Source organism: Eublepharis macularius, chromosome 10 (genome assembly GCF_028583425.1).
Source record: "Eublepharis macularius isolate TG4126 chromosome 10, MPM_Emac_v1.0, whole genome shotgun sequence".
In the NCBI taxonomy this organism is placed as follows: Eukaryota; Metazoa; Chordata; class Lepidosauria; order Squamata; family Eublepharidae; genus Eublepharis; species Eublepharis macularius.
This window is the reverse complement of record NC_072799.1, coordinates 85,931,160-85,954,584: the sequence shown is the minus strand read 5'-3', so window position 1 is coordinate 85,954,584 and position 23,425 is coordinate 85,931,160. Positions and strand designations below refer to the sequence as shown.

The 23,425-nt window shown below is 43.3% G+C and overlaps 1 protein-coding gene across 1 annotated transcript in view; it reads left to right on the top strand.

The window, feature by feature from the left end:
- CRACD (capping protein inhibiting regulator of actin dynamics) overlaps nucleotides 1-23,425 on the top strand; it is a 259,695-nt gene that overhangs the window by 176,060 nt on the left and 60,210 nt on the right. The window contains exon 4 of the mRNA XM_054989872.1: nucleotides 5,891-6,026. Coding sequence (XP_054845847.1) covers nucleotides 5,891-6,026 — 136 coding nt within the window. The remainder of the gene's footprint in view (nucleotides 1-5,890; nucleotides 6,027-23,425) is intronic.

Below are 23,425 nucleotides of genomic sequence, written 5' to 3'. Positions count from 1 at the left end.
TATTACTTTGAACACTCCCACTGGTGTCAGTTAAGAACCCCAGAGCAGAATAGGATTGCAACTAACTCTGCAGCCAATCAAGGCACTCCAGCAGAAGTACATAAACCTCAGCACAGAATGTATATGTCAAGATGATGTGACTTGAGGCTACATTGCTCTGCATCACATAATTAGAGAACTGGGAGTTCACAGATTATGATGATGGGAACTTTGATGATGGAGCACTTTGCACAAGCCAAAGAAACCGCAGCATCCAGAGAAAACAAAAAATAAATGAAAGGAAGATAGGTAGTATCTATCATCTTAGAATACTTACACATTCACTGCCTGAAGACTTCGGACACCATCATCACCCAAAAAGAATCTCCAGTTTATTCCTGCAATGAGGGCTGTAAGTACAAGGTATCTTACCTAGGTAAGCAATGGAGTAGAGACCATGCTTCAGGCAATACTTCTGCACCTACTCCATCCTTTGAGTTCTCCAAGAAAAAGAAATTAGTATACTGATACCTATGTTTCCTGCCTATCTCCTGCACCATTCTCCTCTACTGAACAGGTGATAGCAAGGTTATGAGCCAGGGACACATGAAATGAAACAAACAGCAACTGGAAACAGAATACCAATTCACCTGTCTACAGCAGATGGGTAAGTATTATTTTGATGGCTACATTATATCAGCTATAGGAGATTCTCCCAACATAGACATCTAGTAGACTCCCAGTGGGAGAAGGGAGGCGAGGTTAAGGCATGGGAAACAACTGAGTGATAACATCCTTTCCCTCTATCTCGGCAGCCTGTAATGAGCCTCCAGCCTCTGGACTGTTGCAGCTAGCACCCATTAATTACCGCTTTCCCCATGTCTTTCTTGTCTACCCACAGGCAACCAAGCAGCCATTTAAAATGTGCAGAGGAAAGGTTGTATCCCCCCTCCAGAGCCATGCAGAATATAAACGTGACCTACTGTTGTAGCAGTGACTGGAAGAAAATGAGGACAGCTGTTCCTTAGCTGAGAATTTCATGTTTTCATTGTAGAAAGACTTCTCTGTCTTCCATAGTTCATGATGTACATAAATGTAACATGTGCAAGCATTATCCAGAATGGAGATATAGGTATGAGGGACAACTGCCCCTGTCTGTCATGCAGCTTTCACAGACACAATGGCTGTGTGAGATCAAAAAGGTTAGCAATACCATTTCTCTTTAATGCAACTCATTCCACAATTGATAATGCTCAATAAAAGCTCTTGTGGTCTTATCTGTCTCTGTTGCCTCACGATGTTAGCAGATAGGAAGCCATTACCACTCCATCCACATGCAAAACAGCTGTTGCAAATTAATCATCCAGTTCTCACAGTCAGCTGTAACTCATCCATTAACAATCAGGTAAAAAGAGAACAAATTATTATTATTTATGTGTGAATAGGCTCACAATTTGGGTGCAAAATTATCATCCCTGTTCGGTGGACTCATGAAATGAGTAGACGTTGGTGGGATCCAAAGAATTCTGTTCATAGAACAGTATTTCCTGCCTCATTTTTCCTGCTGCAGCCCCCTTCACTTCTGAGGGCCAGAAGATGCTGCGAACAGTGCTAGATTTGGTGTGGGAGGCTGCAGATCGGGTGGAATTTGTGGATCCCCCCCCCGAATGCGTTGGAGTTCTCTAGCACAAGCTGGGGCGGAATCCAGCCAATGGCTCCTCCTTAAAAAAATAATTATTCCATCTTGGAGTACAGAAGTCAATATTCGATATTACACAACCATCTATATACTATCACTTACCCCCAACCTCTTCTCACATTAGTTTTTCTTTTAAGCATGGGATTACCAATAAAAGGATTCATAAACCCAATGGCTAAAGAGATACATTCCATCATGGTGATGTCCATGTTACATTTTTTATAAAATGCAAGTGTGAACTCAGCCTTGATGCAGAAATCACATTGATCTGAGGAGTCACCCATATATGTCATGACAACTGTTGTCATGGTATTACCATGGCATTTAAATAGATGGGTAGTTAAAGCATATAGTAGCAGTCTTCTCCAGGCATACACTTGGTTCCATATGCACTGATTTTCAGTTTTTTAAAAAATATATCAAATGATACAAACTGCTCTTATTTTGAAAAAAAATATTTCCAGAAAAAGGTATAAATAATAAGGCACAAAGGTTCAAGAGAATTCCACGATCAAGACATTGCCAAACATTACATGCTTTTATATTTTTTTGTTACTATTTCTGAATGCCTCAATATGGGAGTAGGAGGCAGATTTGTACACTCCTAAAAATAAGTGACAACTTGAGATTTGAACAGTGATAATGCTCTGAATTGGAATTGTGTAAGAACCCAGCGCAATCATTGTATAGATAAAGCCTCTATATTTGGAACTGGAGTCACAAAGGTGTCCAGAACAGAAAAGGGGCAAAACCCATCAAGGTATGTAGCACAGGTGGGCATACAACAGCAGAATACCAAAGGACTAAAAATATCTGAAAGAGCAATTAAATATATGCCTCTACTAATTGATGTTCTATTCAATTTAATACAAAGCCAGCCAAAGATTATAGAGAGCAGAGCTAGACAAATGGGGGAATTTGTCTTTTGTTATTACTTGCTCTTCCCAACTGGGAATTTATAAGTCTCAGCTGGGCTCATCATCCTCACCATGCACCCTTGGTGTAGAAACAGTGATCTGGCCAGAGTCTCTCTTAGAAGATGCTCAAGATGCTTAGAAAATGCACATGGGGATGCTGAAGTGGCTTACTTTCTGTGCGGTCTTATATTCAAGTGTCTCCCTAGCAATGCATGTGTATCCTCAATGGGAGAACAAGTGTAAGATCTTTCATCTGAGTGTCCTTCTGTACAATGTCTTGTGTAGAGAGACTCTAAGCTATAACCATATATGGGTTTGAAAACCCAGAGAAAGTATTGTTGCCCACCCCTTCAGCTGCTGGAGGAACTGTGATGAAACATCCAAAGAATGCTCCAGCTGCAAGTGACTGTGGTAAGAACAAAGTGGCAGGAAAGACCTCTTGTGCAAGCCAAACTCTGTCCATGCTTCTGAAAATACAATCCTATATTAACAATCAAAATTATTTATGATTTACTGTCCCATTTGTTTTTAATTCAACACTCTAAAATAAAAATTTAGCAAGGGGCTTTCCTTGGGTTTGATCTGGAAACTGCAGCTGGTTCAGAATGCAGCTGCATGATTGGAGCCAGAGCTCTAATCATGGCACATATAACACCTATCCTCTGTCAACTGCACTTGTTACCAGTTGAGTACTGGGTCTGGTTCAAGGTTTTGGTATTGTCCTATAAAGCCCTATGCGGACTGGGCCTAGCATACCTTCGGGACCGCCTCTCCCCATATGTTCCCTGGAGGTCGCTTCAATCAGCTAATAAGCAGTTGCTGATGGTCCCTGGCCCCAGGAAGGTCTGTCTGAACTCTACCAGAGCCAGGGCCTTTTCAGTCCTGGCTCCGACCTGGTAGAACTCTCTGTCTGAGGAGACTAGGGCCTGGCGGGATTTGTTATCTTTCTGCCGGGCCTGCAAGACAGAGATGTTCTGCCAGGCATTTAGTGGGGGCTAGGCTGTCCTCTCGCTGGCCATACCATTGAAGACCGTCCACCACCCATGCAGGAGCTCATAAAGTGTGGTGCAGGTCATTATGTAAGAACTAAGCCCTGCACCTAAAATGCTGAATTTTAATACTTATATCCGCCATTGAGAAATTTTATTGCACGTGGAATAATGTTTTAAATGCTTATTTATAATGTTGTTGCTGTTTTAAACTGTATGCTATAAATTGTATGTTGTTACACCCCCCAGAGCCTGTTCGACGGGGAGGGTGGTCTAGAAATGTAATGTAATAATAAATAAATACGTTCACTTACTACACTCTTGTCTTTTTCACTATATGTTTTAGGCAGGGCTTTTTTTCAGCTGGAACGTGGTGGAACCGAGTTCCAGCACCTCTCCAAAATGGTCACATGGCCACTCGGCACAGAGGGCAATCTGAACTCCCCTCTGTCTGGAGATCAGGGGGCAGGGGCTCCGGCCATGTGACCATTTTCACCGAGGGTGATTTAAACTTTAAAAAACTCTTCATTTGTTCCAGCTGACCCAAAGTGACGTCATCGTGCGGTACTGAGTTCCACCACCTCTTTTCCCTGGTTTTAGCTGAGAAAAATGCCTTTGGTAAACTCCAACTTTACTCCAAAAAAGCCCCTGTCGCTTCATTACCTCATCACATGGTCTCCTTGGTTGCCTTTATATAAGCATTCAGGCACTAAAGAAAAACATAATGACTCCACATTTGAGAAGGCTATTTATAGTTTAAAATGAAGCTTAAAATTATCTTTCCTACTGATCGAACATAATATATAATTAATGTGTGGACAATCAGTTTATTTCAAGCACTAAAGCTGTGTGGCATTTTATTTTACCTGCTTTTCGCTATGAATTTCAGATTCTACTGAACACTGGGCCGTGCCCCAGTAGGAATTAAGAAGTTGTATTGTTTTCAGTGGGAGAATGAAACACATTCTTAAATCTCTTACAACATTGGTTGGATTGGATCCAGTAACAGGGAGGCTCCCTCAGATGATGACTGCTTCATTTAGTTTCTAAAGTAGAAATTGGCATTCAGAAAAGAATGCATTCAGAAAAGTCCTGCATGAATGCCCCATTGCCGATGTTAATGACTCTACATTCACACTGAGTCTACATAATTCGCTCTGTATTCATAGAAAACTCCTGTGCAGATGCAGTCTAAGTCCAAATTTCAATTATATTCAAGGAACTGTTTGTCATGTTTGTCTGTGCCCATTCATCCATGCCAATATTAATTTTGCTATGTATATGCTTAGTTGCCTGGTATAACTCCATTTTCTGTTGCTAGTATTCTAGTGGGGCCTCAAATGTTCCCGGGTAGCTGCCTGTACAGCTTTGAACCTCTCTTCCGGACTATGATATGTCTTCTCTCTTCATGGCATGATAGCACAAATATGCATAAAGTTCTCACACAGAAAAGACAACAATGAATTGTTTGGGCATTGTGAGGGGGAAGGAAAGTCGGGTAGAAAAGGGATGTGTTTTTCCCATTTTGCCATTCTTGTCAAACTTCTACTAGAACTGCTTGGTTGCTTACCTTACTCCTAAGTAGACCGTTGGACCTGAATATGGAAAAGATCTGATCTCTGAATAAAAGTCATTTAACCATGGACCTGTGTCGTGCTGTAATGAACCAGGGATCTGTCTGCTGTATTCTGTCATCCAGAGCCTGACACTGTTCCAATGACAGATTTTTATATTGAGGGGAACAATTGCAGACAGATAGCATGAAAGAATGGACCTGAGAAGATCTATATTCAAATCTCTGCTCAGGCATGACATTCATTGTTAGATGTTGTACCAATCACATTCCCTCAGCATAACCTACCTCACAGAGTTTTTGTGAGGATAAAATAGAAAAAGAGGATACTGTTTATTGCTCTGAGCTCACAAAGGGAAGGGTAGGTTACATTTATAATCGATATTGAGAATTCATCTGAATTCATTAGCCTCTGTATTTAAACCAGAAGAAAACGATAGAATATGGCAAATGATTGCTCCGGTTAGGATTTGTGGGTTACAGAAATACCTTTCGTGCCCATTTGGCTATTCCATGTTCATGTGGCAAGAAGCTGTAAGGGAAATATGATTTAAATATGTTGTCGTTCCCCCACGTACATTGAGCCTTCAACAATGGAAGAAATACATATTAAAATAAATAGATATTAGGGAACACAATTCAGGGAATGAGGAATTGTGTGCTTATAGTTGGTTAGACTTGCCATTTGAGGCCCTTTCATAAAAATAAAACCCTATCCATGTCTATCTTTCAGGTCTTCCAGTTATAGTATGGGAACACGGGCTTTTTCCCATGACAGTATTTTCATACCTGATGGACGAGCAGAGAGTGAAGAGTCTGTTCAAGCAATGTCACAGGACAACATCCTAGGCAAAGTCAAAACTCTTCAGGTAAGAATTAGTAAGCAACATGACTCTAGAAGTGGTACAGTTCAAAGCCTCGTAGAATAGATCCATTCCTTCACTTGCTTGTAGTGTCATTATCATCCCTAGTTTATACTGTGCCTGTCACAGTGGTAGGGGCCACACTGCCAAGAAAGTGTTGAGTGCAAAAAGATGGATCCAGTGTGAGGGCTTGCATTTTATGGTTCCAGTCTTGCCAGCTATTCTCAATCAGTATACTAAAAATATGTGATGCATTGCCATTTTCAAACTCCATCCTCCAGCTCTAAAATTGGAGGACAGACCGTACATCAAGCCTGAACAACTTTGGACCCACCATGATTTGTGTTACGTTTTGCTACAATTTGATCTGTTGCTGAGTGGTAGCTTTACAGCCGTTGCACTTGGGAAACACTTGCTAAAATTCATAAGAACATAAGAAGAGACTTGCTGGATTAAACCCTGTGGTCCCTTTATCCCAGTATCCAGTTGCCCTGGAGAGATATAGATAAGTGTTTGCTTTCTTTACACATTCTAAATTTGCCTGGATCATGTAGAAAGTTCCTTTTCTTAATAGATATTCTGGGCTTATCATGACTGGGGAAGGCAATGGCAAACTACCCTGAAAAAGTCTGCCAAGAAAACGTCATGATGCAACGTCCCCCCATGGGTCACTAATGACTTGGTGCTTGCACAGGGGACTACCTTTACCTTTATCTACACAACACAATAATTTGTATAATTAACCTCTACATGAAGCTAAGACAAAAATAAAAATAACAACAAACCATGATTATCTTGAAACACATACAGTCAAGAATTCTTTATAAAAACATAGCTATTTACATTAATCTTTTATATTTAATGTATTTACTCGTAAGTATATTGCCTTTGGACCTGATAAACCAGCTGTTTCGGCTACATGTATAGGACAACAAAAACACAAAAATTGTTGCATCTGGCCAACCACAGTCCATGGGTAGTGGGTTGAATTTAACAGGTGAGTGCAAATAGTGCAGGCCTGCATACACTGAAATGAATGATAACAATTTATGATTCCCTCTGTTTGTTTGTCGTGTCATATGCCTTGGAGCCAGTTCCCAGCTTGCATAAGTAGGCGGTAAAGCTTTGACAAGTAACGAGGGACACATGGAGCATCCCAAGGGTGAAATGCACTCCAGCACCACATGCCATAAGTCCCTCACCTGGGGAGAAGCAAAATCCCCTCCCTGGCTAAAGAGCATGGAGAAAGATTCTTTATATGTGCAGTGTGTGTGCGTGCGTGCGTGTGTGCGCAGGGGGTCATTTAAACCTGCACCTTGATGTGGTACATTCCAGAGAGTGTACTATTTTATTATTTGAAACAGCTTATGGCATAAACTGACTCTTGGACAGAAGTTGCCCATATTATTATGTATGTCCGTGCAATCAAAATGTACACCTGTTGATAACTTAAATTATTAAAGAGTTCCATGAACAACTAACTACTTGTTCTCGTCTGTGATTTTAAAAAATATTATAACAAGTGCTTACTGAGCAACAACAGAAGGCAGCAGTTCCTAAAATTACTGGCTTGGATCTGATGAATCTGTTTTGCTAACCAGGCAGTTTCTGCCAGTACAAGGAGGCAGGCACCTGCAGAATATTCCTCTTCCGCAAGAGGAAGGCTCTACCCTTCGTGGAACAGGTTCATAGGATCCATCCCATTACTTTTCAGTGATTTGGGGAAATGCCTAAGATGACCTTTCCCCCACTAAGTGTAAACCATCCACCACACTAATTTCACTTGGAAGATGATCAACAAATAGTCACGACTGTGAAATTTGCTTTATAATTTTGCTTGAGAGCCGGTGTGGAGTAGTGGCTAGAGTAGCAAACGAGGATCTGGGTGACCCAGGTTTGATTCCCTGCTCTGCCATGGAAGCTTGTTGGGTGACCTTGGGCCAATCACTCACTAACCCTAACCTACCTCACAGGGTTGTTGTGAAAGAAAAAACAGAGGAAAGGAGAATGATGTAAGCTTCTTTGGGTCCCAGTTGGGGACAACGGTGGGGTATAAATGAAGTAAAATAAAATAAAAATATATTTTTCATTGTTGGGCTATACCCTTACACTTCACTTTCCTTGTTGCTAGAAACATGTATTCCTCTTGCTGTGAGTTCTTTAAACAGGAATGGCTTCTCTCTTCTAAATTTAGAATCAGCAGTAATCAAGACATGCCTACTCTTGTCACTAGAGGCTATAGTGAAGTTAAATCTTCTTTAAATCAGGTTGGAATAATTAACAGCTAAATGAAGCTAATACACACCAAAAAAATGTTCAAGGTGGCCTTTGGAACATATATTGTATCTCCCATAGAGCTTGAAAAGCATGTGAGTGAGGAAGAATACTTTACAAAAACAAATACTTAAAAAAGCAGGCACCAATTAAATATAGATGTATTTACTCTTAAGTATATTGTTTGAGAAAGTAAAGGCCAAAAGAGATGTGACACTGGGAGATCTATGGTTATGACCAATTTTGCACAGCTTTATAGGGACGGCCCACTCACGGAATGCTGGTGTTGTCTCCATTTGCAAAATGGGTTGTGGGCTGTTCAGCTTCTGTTTTTTCAGCGCCTCTTGGGGGACTGTGGAAAGTGCATTCCTAGAAAAGGCACCAAAAAAACCCCGGAAGCCAAACAGCCTGCAACCATTTTGAAAAGCTGTCAGCGTTCGGTGAGTGGGCTGTCCCTTTAAGGATGTGTGGAAATGACCTATATCTCCCCAGTGTATTAAAAAAAGATAATAGCTACTGTGAGGGCCAAAATTCAGACTGGGACTGCTGCACAGCAGAGAAGAGGTTTAACTCTTCTTAATTTAAACAGCCTCTGCTCTGTTACTAGCTTTGGAAAAGGGGAAAAGACAAAGAGAATGAGTTTATCCTTTTTTCCTTTCCAGGTCTAATTACAGAATGTATGGGTGTTTTCAATTCGTAAAACTGTGTGTGTGGGGGGGGATGTTAAACTTCCTCTCCACCCTTGCTCTGTAGACTTCATAGGAATCAGGACCATTTTAGAAATAGGGAGGAATTCTGATCATGTCTCCACTGACTCATCTGTTTTGGCCCTAAATGTATGTTTATAGAGGGTATGGTACTGTAAGAGCATTCATGCTTTGAACGCCTGAACATGGCCCCCTCAGCAATCCTACAAGGGAGATACTGTAATTTACCTTATTCAGACAAACTCTGCAAATGCAATTTGAAAAAGGTTGACACTCTGTCCCATATGATACTGGAATGACTTCATTATAACTTTCATCTCAAATTATGGATTGCCACTATTTTAACTAAATTACCTTCTACTGTATTAAAAGATAATAAAAGATAATAAAGTTCCCTATCTGCTGGTGGATAGAGAACCAAGAACTACGCTGGCTGTGGCCAAGTATCTCTCCACCATATTCTCCCTAAAGAGATAAAGACTCGCTATCTGCTGCTCAAGATCATTGGATCAAAGGAGCTTGAAAGGAAAAGGAAAGTACAGAGGGTAGAAGTTGGGGATGGAATATAATATTTTATATGTTGAGAGCCAGTTTGGTGTAGTGGTTAAGAGTAGACATAGGCACGAACAGCATTACAAACAGAAAAAAACCACGAACAGCCCATTCGTCTGCTCGCGACCAAGCCGTTCGTGAGGCTCCATTCTAAACGAACAAGTGGTCGTTGCAAGTCTCGTTCATTGCCTTCATCAGCCGTTCGTCAAGCCAGACAGTCTGGCACATGCAATCAATTCCCCTGGCAACGGGGATTCGTTTTCGTTTTCTCGGCCATGTCGGACGCTCCTCTCCGCAGGTCCAGGAGGAAGCGCCCGAGCACCCTGACCGGGCAGCTGATCTGCGAAGATTAGCCCCCAGGACTCCCAGTGAGGGAGGCAGGGTCTGGGACGCTGCGGGAAGAGCCCCCCGAAAATCAATGCGGGGGGTAAATTGCCCGTTTGTCCCTATGGAGGCCGGCAGACGTGCGCGGCGCCTCAAGTGCTGCCGGGCCATGGAAAACGGCAAAGAGCAGAACTAGGCGGAAGCCTGTAAGTAAGCGAATCCCTTCTGTTATTACAAGCACACGCAAAGGAGTGGTGGGATCTGAAACTAAGAAGGCTCGTTCTTCCCCTTCGCTGAGTTTCAGAATCCGGCTGGCGGTCCCCCCCCCTAAAATGGCAGCGAAAAAACAGAGTCCCGCTTTGGGCAAGTCAATTTCGGCTGCCCTGCAGGGGAAAGGAGAGTCGCTCGAGGAATTGGTGAAGAGGTCGGTTATCGAAGCCATAAAACCCTTTGTTGACAAGCTGAATGAAACAGATCAAAGGGCGGGCTTAATTGAGAGCGAAGTGAAAACCATTAAGGAAGTAGCAGGGGGGGCAGAGAAGTCTGCTCGGGAAAGTGCGTCACTCGTGAAGGCTACGAATAAAGAGTTAAAGCTGGTGGAGAACCAGCTGATCGGGCTACAAGTGGAACGAACACAGACAATTTTGCGCCTCCAGAACGTGAAAGAGGAGGAAAATGAGGATTTATGGGGTCTGATCTCGGAACTATTGGCGACACCCACGAAGGCAACTAAAGAAGAGGTTAAAAGCGCCATTTTGGAAGTCCGTCGGGCTTCTTCAAAATATGCAACGAAGCGTCAGCTGCCTCGCGAGATCATCATTGATTTTTCATCTAAAAGGACCCGAGACACTATCCTATACAACTCATACAACGCGGATCTGGACTTTTTGGGCAGTAAAGTCAAGATACTGAAAGACGTCCCATTTTTAGTTCGGAAAAGAAGATTTAAGTATAAAAAGCTCGCAGCTCTTCTGAGGGAACGTGGAATAAAGTACAAATGGCTATTTCCGGAAGGTATCTGGTTCAGTTACAAAGATCAAGCTTACAAGATAATATCAGAAGATCAACTAAGGGATTTTGAGGACAAAAATCCGGAATTTCAGCGAGACACCAAGCAAGAAGAAAAGGCGAAGTCTGAGGGGGGGGGGAGGAAACGAGCACTATGGCTGCAGTTGCTCAGAGAGAATTGCGTCCGGGACCCAGGAGGGGGAGGAAGACTTAATTTGAATTGTAATTTGTATTTTGCAAGGTCAACCACTCCATCAATATTATACAAAGCTTAATTTTTTTTTTAATAATGGCAGTATGAAGGGAAAGCATTCTGTGTAGTGTAGTGTTGTTATATGTTGTTGGTTTTTTCCCCTTTCCTTCCCTTGCTCCCCTTCCTTTCCTCTGTATTGTTAGTTAATGTAGTTAATAAAAAGAATAAAAAATCTTTAAAAAAAAATCCCCTGGCAACGGCAGGAACTGAACTCTGTCTGAACTCCTTCTGGCTTTCCTTCTGGCTTTAGTCCTTCAAAGTACTTCCAGCAGAGAGTCCTGTTTTTGCCACTGTCAACAGAAAATGACAACAAAGGAAAGGACCCATGGATCATGCCTTTCCCGGGGTGCAATCTCTCTGAAACTTGGGGGGTCTTTGGAGGACAGTGAGGACTATGTCCCCTGCAAATTTGTTGGATATTCGACATTGGGAAGGTCAGTTTGTAACCCCTCAAAGTAGCTGCCTTCCAACAGGCAGTTCTGTTTTTGCCACTGTGAAGAGAAAATGACAGCAAAGGTGGGGGGGACACATGGATCATGCCTTTTCTGGGGTGTAATCTCTCTGAAATTTGGGAAGTCTTCAGAGGACAGTAAGGACTATATCCCCTGCAAATTTGGTGGGTATTGGACATTGGGAAGGTCAGTTTGTGGGGTGTTTAAAGGGCCCTGTCCCTGGCAGGAAAGGGCCCTTTAAACGATCAGCTGGCAGGCGGTGTCAGAACTGTGGATAGATAATGTCCTTACTCCAGACTACCTTCTGCAATCAGACAAAAGCCCGTTGTTTTTAAAGAGTTTACTGAAGAAAGAGTTCATTATAGTCCACGAGCCTGAACACAATATTCAGGATGGTACATGTGAATTGTTACCAATGACAGGCAAAGCATGAGGTACAAAGTAACAGATCCCAGCAGGCCCAACCTCCCCCCATAGTTCTCAAAACAATCCCTTTGAAGCTAGGAAAGCGAAAGTCCTTCAAGGCTGGTTCTTGGTGGAACAGCAGTAGCCAAAACAATCCTTCTCTGTGAGATAGCTGCTTGGGAACCTTGGCACCTGTGAAGAAAGCACTTAAACACTGAAAAGATTAAAAATGGAGTCGGTTAGGCAAGAACATACATGAGAGCATTCTGAACCTGACAGGCGGCAGGGGGGAATTCCCTGTTACTGTTCGTTGTTCATTGTTCATGGATGGCAACTAACAACGAACAGCTTGTTCGGTTTTTTTCCCCTTCATGCCCATGTCTAGTTAAGAACAGCAGGACTCTAATCTGGAGAACAGGGTTTGAGTCCTCACTCCTCCGCTTGAAACCAGCTGGGTGACCTTGGGTCAGTCACAGCTTTCTTGGAGCTCTCTCAGCCCCACCCACCTCACAGGGTGATTCTTGTGAGGATAATAATGACACACTTTGTAAACTGCTCTGAGTGGGAATTAAGTTATCCTGAAGGCCAGTATATAACTCAAATGTTGTTGTTATAAATAATTATGTAGTCTCAGATTGAAAGAAGGTGACTGGTTGTATTAGTAAGGGTGGGGGAAAGCATAGTGTTATGGGGATGGAGAGATGATCAAGTCCATGGGAACCAGCGCTTGTTAAGCTTTCACTTCTACCCTGTGGAAATCAAACCTGTTTTTGTATTTATGTACCATTTTCTGTTTATGTGCCTGTTTCTGTTTTCTTGTCCCAAAATTTTCCCATAATTTAAAATTAATTAAAATTAATTTTTAAAATTTATAAATTTTCCCATTTTTTTTAATTGAATGCCAATAAAGGGTTAATGACTGGCATATAAATGGCAAATGGCATAAAAATGGCCTAGAAGGGACTGGGAACATCACAATGAAAATGGGTAGAACAAAAAGGGTCACAACATTTGTGGAGGGGCAAACAAAAGAAGGCATTTTTGTGCATCCTTCATGAGCATACGTGCTTTGGAATTAATACAGTATTTACTCAGTATGTCACATGTGAAGATGGGGGAAGCTTGACACAGGCAAAGGAAATCCTACTGACTTATTACATGTTCCCAACACACACATTTTCAAATGAGTAAATAAGAGCAATGGCTTTTGGTATCCACAAATTGGATTTTTTTAGAGGAAGGATAGCAAAAGGCTCCTCCTCACCAGAGGCAGAGCAGAATCACCTGGGCTGAGGCACATGGTGGTGAGCTGCTGCTAGAAGGTAAGGGGTTGTTGAGCATGGTTTCCAGTTCTGAAAAACACCAGGCTAACAAAACACTCTATACTCGACAATAGCCCTGCAGAGAAGATTAGCACATCAAGCACCAATCCATATGCAAAAGAACCTCCTCAGGATACAGTGAAGCCTCCCGCCATTAGCATTCCACACCCTGGGAAACTCTTACAGGATGACTCAGCTCAACCCCACCCCTCCTGAGTAGATACAAATGACCTGCCAACATCTTTTCCACACTGTGACACTGAGAGATCTCTGTCTTTTGGTGCTACACCTCTGAAGATGCCAGCCACAGCTGCTGGCGAAACGTCAGGAACTACAATGCCAAGACCACGGCAATACAGCCCGGAAAACCCACAACAACCATCGTTCTCCGGCCGTGAAAGCCTTCGACAATACAAAGGGTATTATTGTTGGCGTCTGCTACAGACCACCTGACCAGCGAGAAGAAATGGATGCTGCCTTCTTTGAAGAGATTGGCAGAGTATCCAGACATCAGAACCTTGTAATTATGGGTGACTTCAACTTCCCCGATGTGTGCTGAGAGACAGGCTCAGCAAAGCGTCATGAATCACGCAATTTCCTGACCTGCCTGGCCGATAACTTCCTTTTTCAAAAGGTGGAAGAAGCTACAAGGGGCTCGGCCATACTAGACTTGATATTAACCAACAGGGAAGAATTAGTAGATGAGGTGAAGGTGGTGGGGACCTTAGGGGGAAGTGACCATGTCCTTCTTGAATTCCAGTTGCTCTGGGGGGCCAAGGAAGTTCATAGCCAGACTCGTAGGTTAGATTGTCGTAGGGCCAACTTCGATGAACTCAGAGGCTTGATGAGAGTCATTCCATGGGGGAGTGTGCTGGAAGGGAAAGGAGCAAGTGAAGGGTGGGCTCTTCTCAAACATGTGCTTTTGCAAGCTTAAGCCCTCACTATCCCAGCAAGATGGAAACATGGTAAGGGCTCCAAGAAACCAATGTGGATGTACAGAGAGCTCCAGAATAAGCTAAGGGAGAAAAAGGAAATGTTCAGGAAATGGAGAGAAGGACAGACCTCTAAAGAGGAGTATATGAGGGTTACTAAGTACTGCAGATCAGCCATCAGAGAGGCCTAAGCTCAGTACGAGCTGGGTCTGGCCAGGAGGGCTCGAGTCGTGACAATAAGAAAAACTTCTACAGATAAGTGAGAAGCAAATGCAAGGTAAAAGAGGCAATTGGACCGCTGTTGGGAGTAGTTGGAGAAACTCTGATGCAGGACAGAGAAAAAGCAGAGAGGCTTAATGACTTTTTTGCCTCTGTTTTCTCCCTGAAGAACTCATGCACATCTCGAGATAGTAGAAAATGTGATAGGAGACCTGAGTGGCTAGTTGACATTGACAGAGAGGTTGTGGAGAGGCATCTGGCTGCACTGGATGAATACAAATCCCCTGGGCCGGACGGGGTGCACCCAAGAGTGCTGAAAGAACTTTCTAGAGAACTTGCAGAACCCCTGTCCATCATCTTCAAGGCCTCCTGGAGGACTGGGGATGTGCCACAAGATTGGAGAAGAGCGAATGTTATCCCAATCTTTAAAAAAGGGAAGAAGGATGACCTGGGAAACTACAGGCCATGGCTGGGAAGATATTGGAACAGATTTTAAAGGGATCAATCTGTAAGCATCTGAAGGACCGCTCAGTGATCCAGGGAAGTCAGCATTGTTTTGTCCCTAACAGATCTTGCCAGACCAACCTGGTTTCCTTCTTTGATCAAGTGACCAGCTTACTGGATCGGGGGAACTCTGTTGACGTGATTTATCTGGATTTCAGTAAAGCTTTTGATAAGGTCCCCCATGACATTCTGATGGGCAAACTGGAAGACTGTGGAGTGGACTATAGGACAGTTCAGTGGATAGGGAACTTGTTGGAGGACCGCACCCAAAGTGTGGTGGTCAACGGCACTTCATCAGATTGGAGGGAGGTGTCCAGTGGGGTGCTGCAAGGCTCAGTTTTGGGCCCGGTACTTTTCAATAATTTTATCAATGATCTGGATGAAGGAGTGGAAGGGCTGCTCATTAAATTTGCTGATGATACCAAATTGGGAGGAGTAGCAAACACTCAAGAAGATAGAATTAAAATTCAACAAGACCTGAATACTCTGGAGAAGTGGGCAGCTGTGTAGAGGATGTAATTCAACAAAGACAAGTGCACAGTATTACATCTGGGCCACAAAAATGGGAAGCACAAATACTGGATGGGGGATACACTTCTGGGCAGTAGTATATGTGAAAGAGATCTTGGGGTAAGAGTGGACTGTAAACTAAATATGAGCAGCCAGTGTGATGCAGTGGCAAAAAGGCCAATTCAATCCTGGGTTGTATCAAAGGGGCCATAGTGTTGAAATCGCAGGAGGTCATAGCCCCTCTCTATACTGCCTTGGTCAGGCCGCACCTGGAGTATTGTGTGCAGTTCTGGAGGCCTCACTTCAAAAAGGATGTGGACAAAATCGAAAGGGTGCAGAGGAGAGCGACGATGATGATCAGGGGTCTGGAGACTGAGCCCTACGAGGAAATGCTGAGGGCCTTGGGAATGTTTAGTTTGGAGAAGAGGAAATTGAGGGGGACATGATTGCTCTCTTTAAGTATTTGAAAGGCTGTCGTTTGGAGGAGGGCAGGGAGCTGTTCCAGTTGGCAGCAGAGGGTAGGACCTGAAACAATGGGCTTAAATTACATGCACAAAGTTACCGGCTGGATATTAGGAAGAACTTTTTCCACGGTCAGAGTAGTTCAAAAATGGAATCAGCTGCCTAGGGAGGTGGTGAGCTCCCCTTCACTGGCAGTTTTCAACAAGAGGCTGGATGAATATTTGTCAGAGATGCTTTAGGCTGACCCTGCACTGGGCAGGGGGTTGGACTAGGTGGTCTGTATGGCCCCTTCCAACACTATGATTCTATGATTTTATGATTCAAAAATATCCATGCAGGAGTTTTACAAATAGCTGAAGTATATTTAACAGGCTGTTGTTTTCCATTGCTATTTAATAGCAAGCACGTTCTTGCTATTAAAAGAAAATGTCATTTCAAACTAATAAAGGAATGGAACAACATGGCCAAGCATTAATGACTTGTTTACCACGCTGACATTTAATACTTGTCTTCGACTCTCAAAGATGTTGAAAAGAAGCTGACAAACAAAAGTTCTGTATGGAAATACCTAATAGGAGGGCTTCAGAATGTTCAGCATTCCATGAAACGCTTAAAGAGTCAGATTTATGACGAAACGAGGGCAAGGGGCTCCTCCCCCTCAAAAAAATTTCTTATGCTAATTTATGTTGGTTAGAGTGAATAAATATTAAATAGATGGGAGACTTATAGAAAGCTGCATCTGGTTCACAAAGAAAAAATATTTTTGTCTTTGGTGCTATTAGGGGAACACAACAAAATCAACTAAAACATTTAGCATTTGGGAAGGGGGGTGGTCTTTTTATGTTTTGTGGCTTTCAACACTTCCAGATTCTAATATGTTCTTCCACTTGAATGAATACACAGCCTTTCTTTTGACAGAACGGACATTCAATTCACAAGCCTTTCTCTATTAGGAGGGCCAATGCTGCCCCTTCCTCAGATTTCAGAGGGGGACAAACCAGAAAGTTAGAAAGGTGGGAGCGGTCAGGGATCTGTTTACACTTTATCTTTTTTTAAAAAATAGTTTTTATTTAATTCAAATACAGAAGATAAAGATTGTAGTTTGTCATTTACAGAAAATTCTAGATTAAATACTGTACAATAAAAAGTAATAAATTATAACAATTGCTTGTGTCAGAAGGCAAATGAATTCTATGCTACACACCAACATGCATAAAAACACTTAACATTAGTAAAGAAACATAAAAGTAATTTACACATATGTATGTAAATAAAACTGTTTTAAGCCTGGATGGGGTCTACTAATTTCAAGATAATCAAGGAAGGGAAGCCACTTTTCTAAAAAATTGGTGGTTCTTGGGAAGTGCTCCATCTGAAGGATTTTGTCATGTAATTTCTCTGAAATGAAGTGATCCCAGATTTTCATATACCAACTACTGATTGAAGGGTTGGTGTTTGACTTCCAAAGTCCAGCAATTTTACTCTTAGCGGTCACTAGCAGAGTTTCAATGAGATCTTTCCTTATTGCTGGTATACTAACTTGACAGTTGTCCCAAAGATTTAAAAAAAAAAAGAGTTCTGGCAACAATGGAATATGAAAGTTTGTGATTTGGTGTATTTCATTAAGAACCTCCTTCCAGAATTTTTCTATAGATTTACATTTCCACCAACAGTGATCAAAACTACCTATTTCACCACAATTTTTCCAGCAGTTTGGGGACTGTGCAGACGAGAACTGAGAAAGTTTTTGGGGGGTTAGATACCATCTATTTATTACCTTGTAAGTTTGTATCTTAGTGACGATTGTTTTGGAATTATATATATTGGAGGACCAAACTCGCTTCTAGGTATCAGTGTTAAGATCTATTCGGCAGTCTTGGGCCCATTGGGCTTGAATTTTCAATTATTTAGATTTAAGAGTGTTTAAAATTACATTATACAATTTTGAAATCAGACCTTTATTACTGAGAGAAGAGGGCTCTAAGATACATTCAGATTCTGTAGTAGGAGTGAGTAATAGTTTCTTTAGATCAATCTGATCAGAGAGACCAGATAGTTGCAGATACATACTCCAAGGTATTTTATTCTTTGAGATATCTTCAAGTTTAGATTTCTCAAGCAGCCCTTTCTTGGAAGTCACATCTATAATTCTCGTCAGATTTAACTGGGTCCAAAATTCAGAGAAGGAATTGCTTTGACCTGATGGAAACCAGTGTTGGTGTATAAAGGGAGTATAGCGAGAAATAGCTGGAACTAAATGTTTCCTATTATAATCCCAGGCCTTTAGTAGTGAGTCCAAGAAAATATTGCTATGGATAGTTTTGGGGCAATCTATGGGGTGTTTCCAGATGATATCCCTTATAGAGTAGTGTCTAATCAGAGGTTGGAATAAGATGGCCCAACTTGGAGGATCTGAATGATGCAAGAGTTGTGTTATATTAACCAATCTTACCACAATCTGGTATAAGTATAGGTCTGGGTAGTTAAACCCACCATTGGATCTTTTCCGACGTAATGTCTCAAAAGCAATTCTAGGTTTTTTATTGTGCCAGAGGAATTGGTTCAATGTTCCTTGCTAGATTTTAATTTGTGTCCATGGGATAACAATTGGGATAGCTCTAAAAAGGTGGAGCAGCTTAGGGAAAATAAAGGATTTTATTAAGTGTATTCTGTCATACCAGGAGAGTTGTTGATCATTCCTGTCAGAACTGTGGCTAGATAAAATCCTTACTCCAGTCTGCCTTCTGCAATTAGACAAAAGTCCATTGTTTCCAAAAAGCATTTAATGAAGAAAAAGATTATTATAGTCCACTGGCCTGAATGCAATATCCAGGTTGGTACATATGCCAGACAGAGCAAGAGATACATAGTTAATACTATAGCTGACCCATCCTCCCCCCATAGTTCTCAAAACATTCCCTTTGAAGCTGCGAAAGCGAAAGCTTCCCCAAGGCCGGTTCTTGGTGGAACGTCGGTAGCCAAAACAATGCAGGTCTGTGAGATAGCTGCCTGGGAACCTCTGCACCTGGGGAAGAAAGCACTGAACACTGAAAGGATTAAATATGGAGTCGGTTAAGCAAAAGTATACAAGAGAGCATTCGGATCCTGACATTCTGCCCCCCCTAAGAAGGCCCCCCCCGGTTTGTGCGGGTAGCGAGAATGGAATGCTTTTACCAATCTAGGGGCATGGACATGCACAGCACTGACCCATTCATCAAACCCAGAATCAAAGTCTTTCCATCTAATCAAATAAAACAGCTGGTTGCGCTTAATTTTGGAGTCCAGTATTTGTTGAACTTCATAATGGGTCTGGTCATCGATTAACGTGGGAATTGGGGGGCCTTTGACATGCCATTGGTTGTCACTGGGAGCCTTTTTCAGGAGGCTGATATGAAAAGTATCATGTACATAACGGAGATTCTTTGGTAGATTTAAAGCAACAGTCACTTTGTTAATTACTTTGCGCACTGGAAAAGGTCCTAAAAATTTGAAAGCTAGCTTTCGACTAGTTTGGGATATTTTCAGATTTTTTGTAGACAGATAAACAAGATCGCCAGGTTGTAAATCCCATTCTGCCGCACGGTGGCGGTCGGCGTATTTTTTGTAGTCTTGTTTGGCTTTGTCGAGATGCCTTTTGATCTGAGTCCGTTGGTGAGCTGCTTCCCCCCACCATTCAGTGACGTCTGGTGAAGCTGTTGTCGGAGGGGGAAACGCTTCAAACGGGAACGGTTTGAAGTGGAAGCCATAAACTACCTTGAAAGGGGTTTCTCCTGTAGACGCATGTACACAGTTATTATAGGAGAACTCTGCCAACGGAAGTAAGTCAACCCAATTGTCTTGCTGGAAGTTAATGTAACAGCGTAGAAATTGTTCTAATATCTGATTAGTTTTCTCGGACTGTCCGTCTGTTTCTGGGTGATGGCTTGAACTGAGCCCTTGTTCAATCCCCAGTAGGTGTAAAAGCTCCCGCCAGAAGTTGGCAACGAATTGCCCGCCGCGATCCGAAATCACCTTGGATGGAAAAGAATGTATTTTCACAATGTTTTTCATAAAAATATCAGCTAGCTTTCTAGCGGAGGGGATAGTGGTGCACGGTATGAAGTGCGCTTGTTTGGAAAACAGATCAACTACAACCAAAATACAGTTATGTCCCTTAGAGGGTGGCAAGTCGGTAATAAAGTCCATAGAGATGATCTCCCATGGTCGACTTGGCGTTTCTAGTGGTCGCAAGAGTCCTGGTGGCTTGCCCTTCCTGGATTTGGCGCTGAGACAGATGGGGCAAGATGCTACGTATTGGGAGATGTCCTTGCGCATGCCTGGCCACCAAAATTGGCGTTGCACTAGGTGGAGCGTTTTCAAGTAGCCGTAGTGTCCCGCTGTGGGGGCATCATGACAACGTTGTAACACTTCCTTCCTCATACCTTTAGGCACATAAAATCGGTCTCCCCAAAGCCATTCCCCATTTGCGGATAGTTGCAGTTTGTCTTTCGGCGCCGCCCCCCCTTCCTTCTCTACTTCGGCTTTCAGCTTTTCTCTCCAGCCCTGATCGGGTGAAGGGGAGGTCTTAACGCGGCTGCGCGTAGTCACCACACCTCCTAATTGCGTAGGCGAAAATACTGTGTCAATGGTCTCCTCCCTTTTGCTCTTATGTTGAAGCATGCGCGAAAGAGCGTCGGCGAGGAAATTAGTCTTGCCAGGGAGGAAGTTTAAGGTAAAATCAAATTTGGAGAAGAACTCTGCCCACCGCAATTGCTTGGCGTTTAGTCTGCGAGGGCTGCGCAAGGCCTCCAAATTTTTGTGATCCGTCCAGACTTTGAACGGATGTCTAGCTCCTTCTAGCCAATGCCTCCAATTTGTGAGTGCTGCCTTAACAGCGAAAGCCTCCTTTTCCCACACATTCCAATTCCTCTCTGCCTCAGAAAACTTTCTGGAAAGGAAGGCGCAAGGTCTGAGATTTCCATCCTCCCCTCGCTGCAATAACACACCCCCAATTGCCGTATCGCTGGCATCGACCTGCACTATGAATGGGCGGTTTTCATCGGGGTGTTGTAGAACGGGTTCTGAGACAAACTGCTCTTTTAGTTGGTTAAAAGCGGCCTCGCACTCGGGTGTCCACGATAGCTTCGCCCCGGGTTTCTTAGCTTGCTCCCCCTTGTCTTTTGTTTTTAACAGTTCTGTCAAGGGGAGTGTGGTCTGCGCGAAATTAGCAATGAATTCTCTATAGAAATTGGCAAACCCTAGAAACGATTGCTATTCTTTTCGAGTAGAGGGGACCTGCCAATTTAGCACCGCCTGTATTTTCGCTGGGTCCATTTTTAAACCCTCTGACGATATACAATAGCCCAGATAGGTGAGTTTAGGTTTGTGGAACTCACATTTCGAGAGTTTAATAGGCAGTTTGTTATTCATGAGTGTGGTCAGGAGTTTTTTTACAAGTTCCACATGTTCCTCCTCCGTTTCTGAGTAAATTAACACATCATCAAGATACACCACTACCCCTTGGTACAAAAATTCATGCAGGACTTCATTGATCATGGACATGAATACCGAGGGGGCACCAGTCAAGCCGAAAGGCATAACTAAATATTCATACTGTCCGAGTGGGGTATTGAACGCGGTTTTCCATTCATCCCCTTCTCTAATACGAACATGGAAGTAAGCATCTTTTAAATCTAATTTTGTAAAGATCTTACCTTGGGCCACGACGTTGAGTAAATCTTTGATGAGTGGAATGGGGTAGGCATTGCTAGCAGACACCGCGTTTAGTCCCCGAAAATCGGTACACAGTCTCAAGCCCCCATCCTTCTTTTTCACGAATAACACTGGGGCTGCATGGGGACTATTGGCCGGGCGGATGAAACCTCTTTGTAAATTGAGATCGATGAACTTCCTAAGTTCGTCTCTTTCGTTGGGGCTCATAGGGTATAATCGACCCTTGGGCAGTGTGGCCCCTGGCAAAATTTCCACAGCACAGTCCGTCCTCCTATGCGGAGGGAGTGTATTGGCCTCTTCTTCTGTGAAGGCTTGGGTGAACGCCCTATATTGTTTAGGTATTTGGTTAATTTCTTCTTGGGTGAGTAAAGCTGACTCAGACATAGTGGGATTGTTTCCCCAGTTCTGATTCCAACGATGATTTTTACAGGATTCATGGGTGAACGTAATACTTCCTTCTGCCCAGTCGATGTGGGGGTTGTGATCGCACAACCATCGGCTTCCCAGTATCAGGGGATATTTTGCCGTGGCACTAATGACGAAGGTTCTGGTTTCCCAATGTGACCCCATTCCGGTAATGATCGGAACAGTCTCTGTGGTAACCGGATTCATGTTAGTGCCATCCATTTGTTCAAAAATGACAGGTACATCCAAATCTTTTACTGGAAGCACCAGCCCATTGACTAAGGCAGGTGCAATAATGTCTCTCGAGCAGCCCGAATCAATCAGGGCTTGCACACGGATGTGCATCTTCTTGTCCGAATTTACTAACGTTACAGGAATGAATAGAATGGACCCCGGAGGTCGGTGTAACACCTGACCAGACTGACGTGCGATCTGCCGTTTGGGTCCTTTTACGACAGATCCATTTCGTTTCCCGATTCCGGACTCTCGGGATTCCCTCCCCCGATCATGGCTATTTGATCATCTTCGGTGATCTCCTCCAACTCCAATCCTCTCTCTGGGAAACTTTTTCTTGGCACCCCCTTACTTCTCGGAGCAGCTCTGGGTACAGGAGTAGGGCGCGGCAGCGCTGGGTTGGTTAGGGGAGCTGGGCGTCGTAATTGGAGCGGAGGTCTTTGCACAGGCCGGTATGGGCATTGCGCTGCGAAGTGGCCTCTCTGGCCGCACTGTAAGCACAATCCCTGTTGCCATCTAGCATCTCTCGCTCCACGGGTGGCATACCCAGTTCCCCTGCTCCCTCTCAAGGATAATGGTGTGGAGGAACGTCTATGGCTCGGGGGTTGTTGATGTTGTTTCGCTAGGCGTACTTCGAGGAGTCGGTTTTCGACTTCGCAAGTTAACTGTATCCAACCTAACAGTGTAGGCGGGTTGTCTTGCATGAGCGCTCGATCTAGCAATTTCGGGTTTAACCCTTGCTTGTACAGAATGATCTTGGTGGACTCCTCGCACCTCGGGCATTTGGCCGCAAGCTGTCGGAATTGAGTAGCATAGTCTCTAGCCAACATACTGCCTTGCCTAATAGCTTGCAACTCTGTTCTAGCCCTGGTTTCCTCTAAGGGATCCTCATATTGCGCCCGGATAGCATCCACTAACCCCTGGAGAGTTTCCAGCTTGGGGGCCCCCACATTATAAAGTTCCACATACCAGTCAGCCGCTTTACCTTGAAGACGCGATCCCAGATGCTCTATCTGGCTGGCTTCGCTTCCAAACAGGTGTCCCCAACGATTAAAAAATTGCACCACTTGTACCAGGAAAAATCCCAACTTGGACGGATCTCCATCGAAAGTCGCATCCAGTTTGACCCA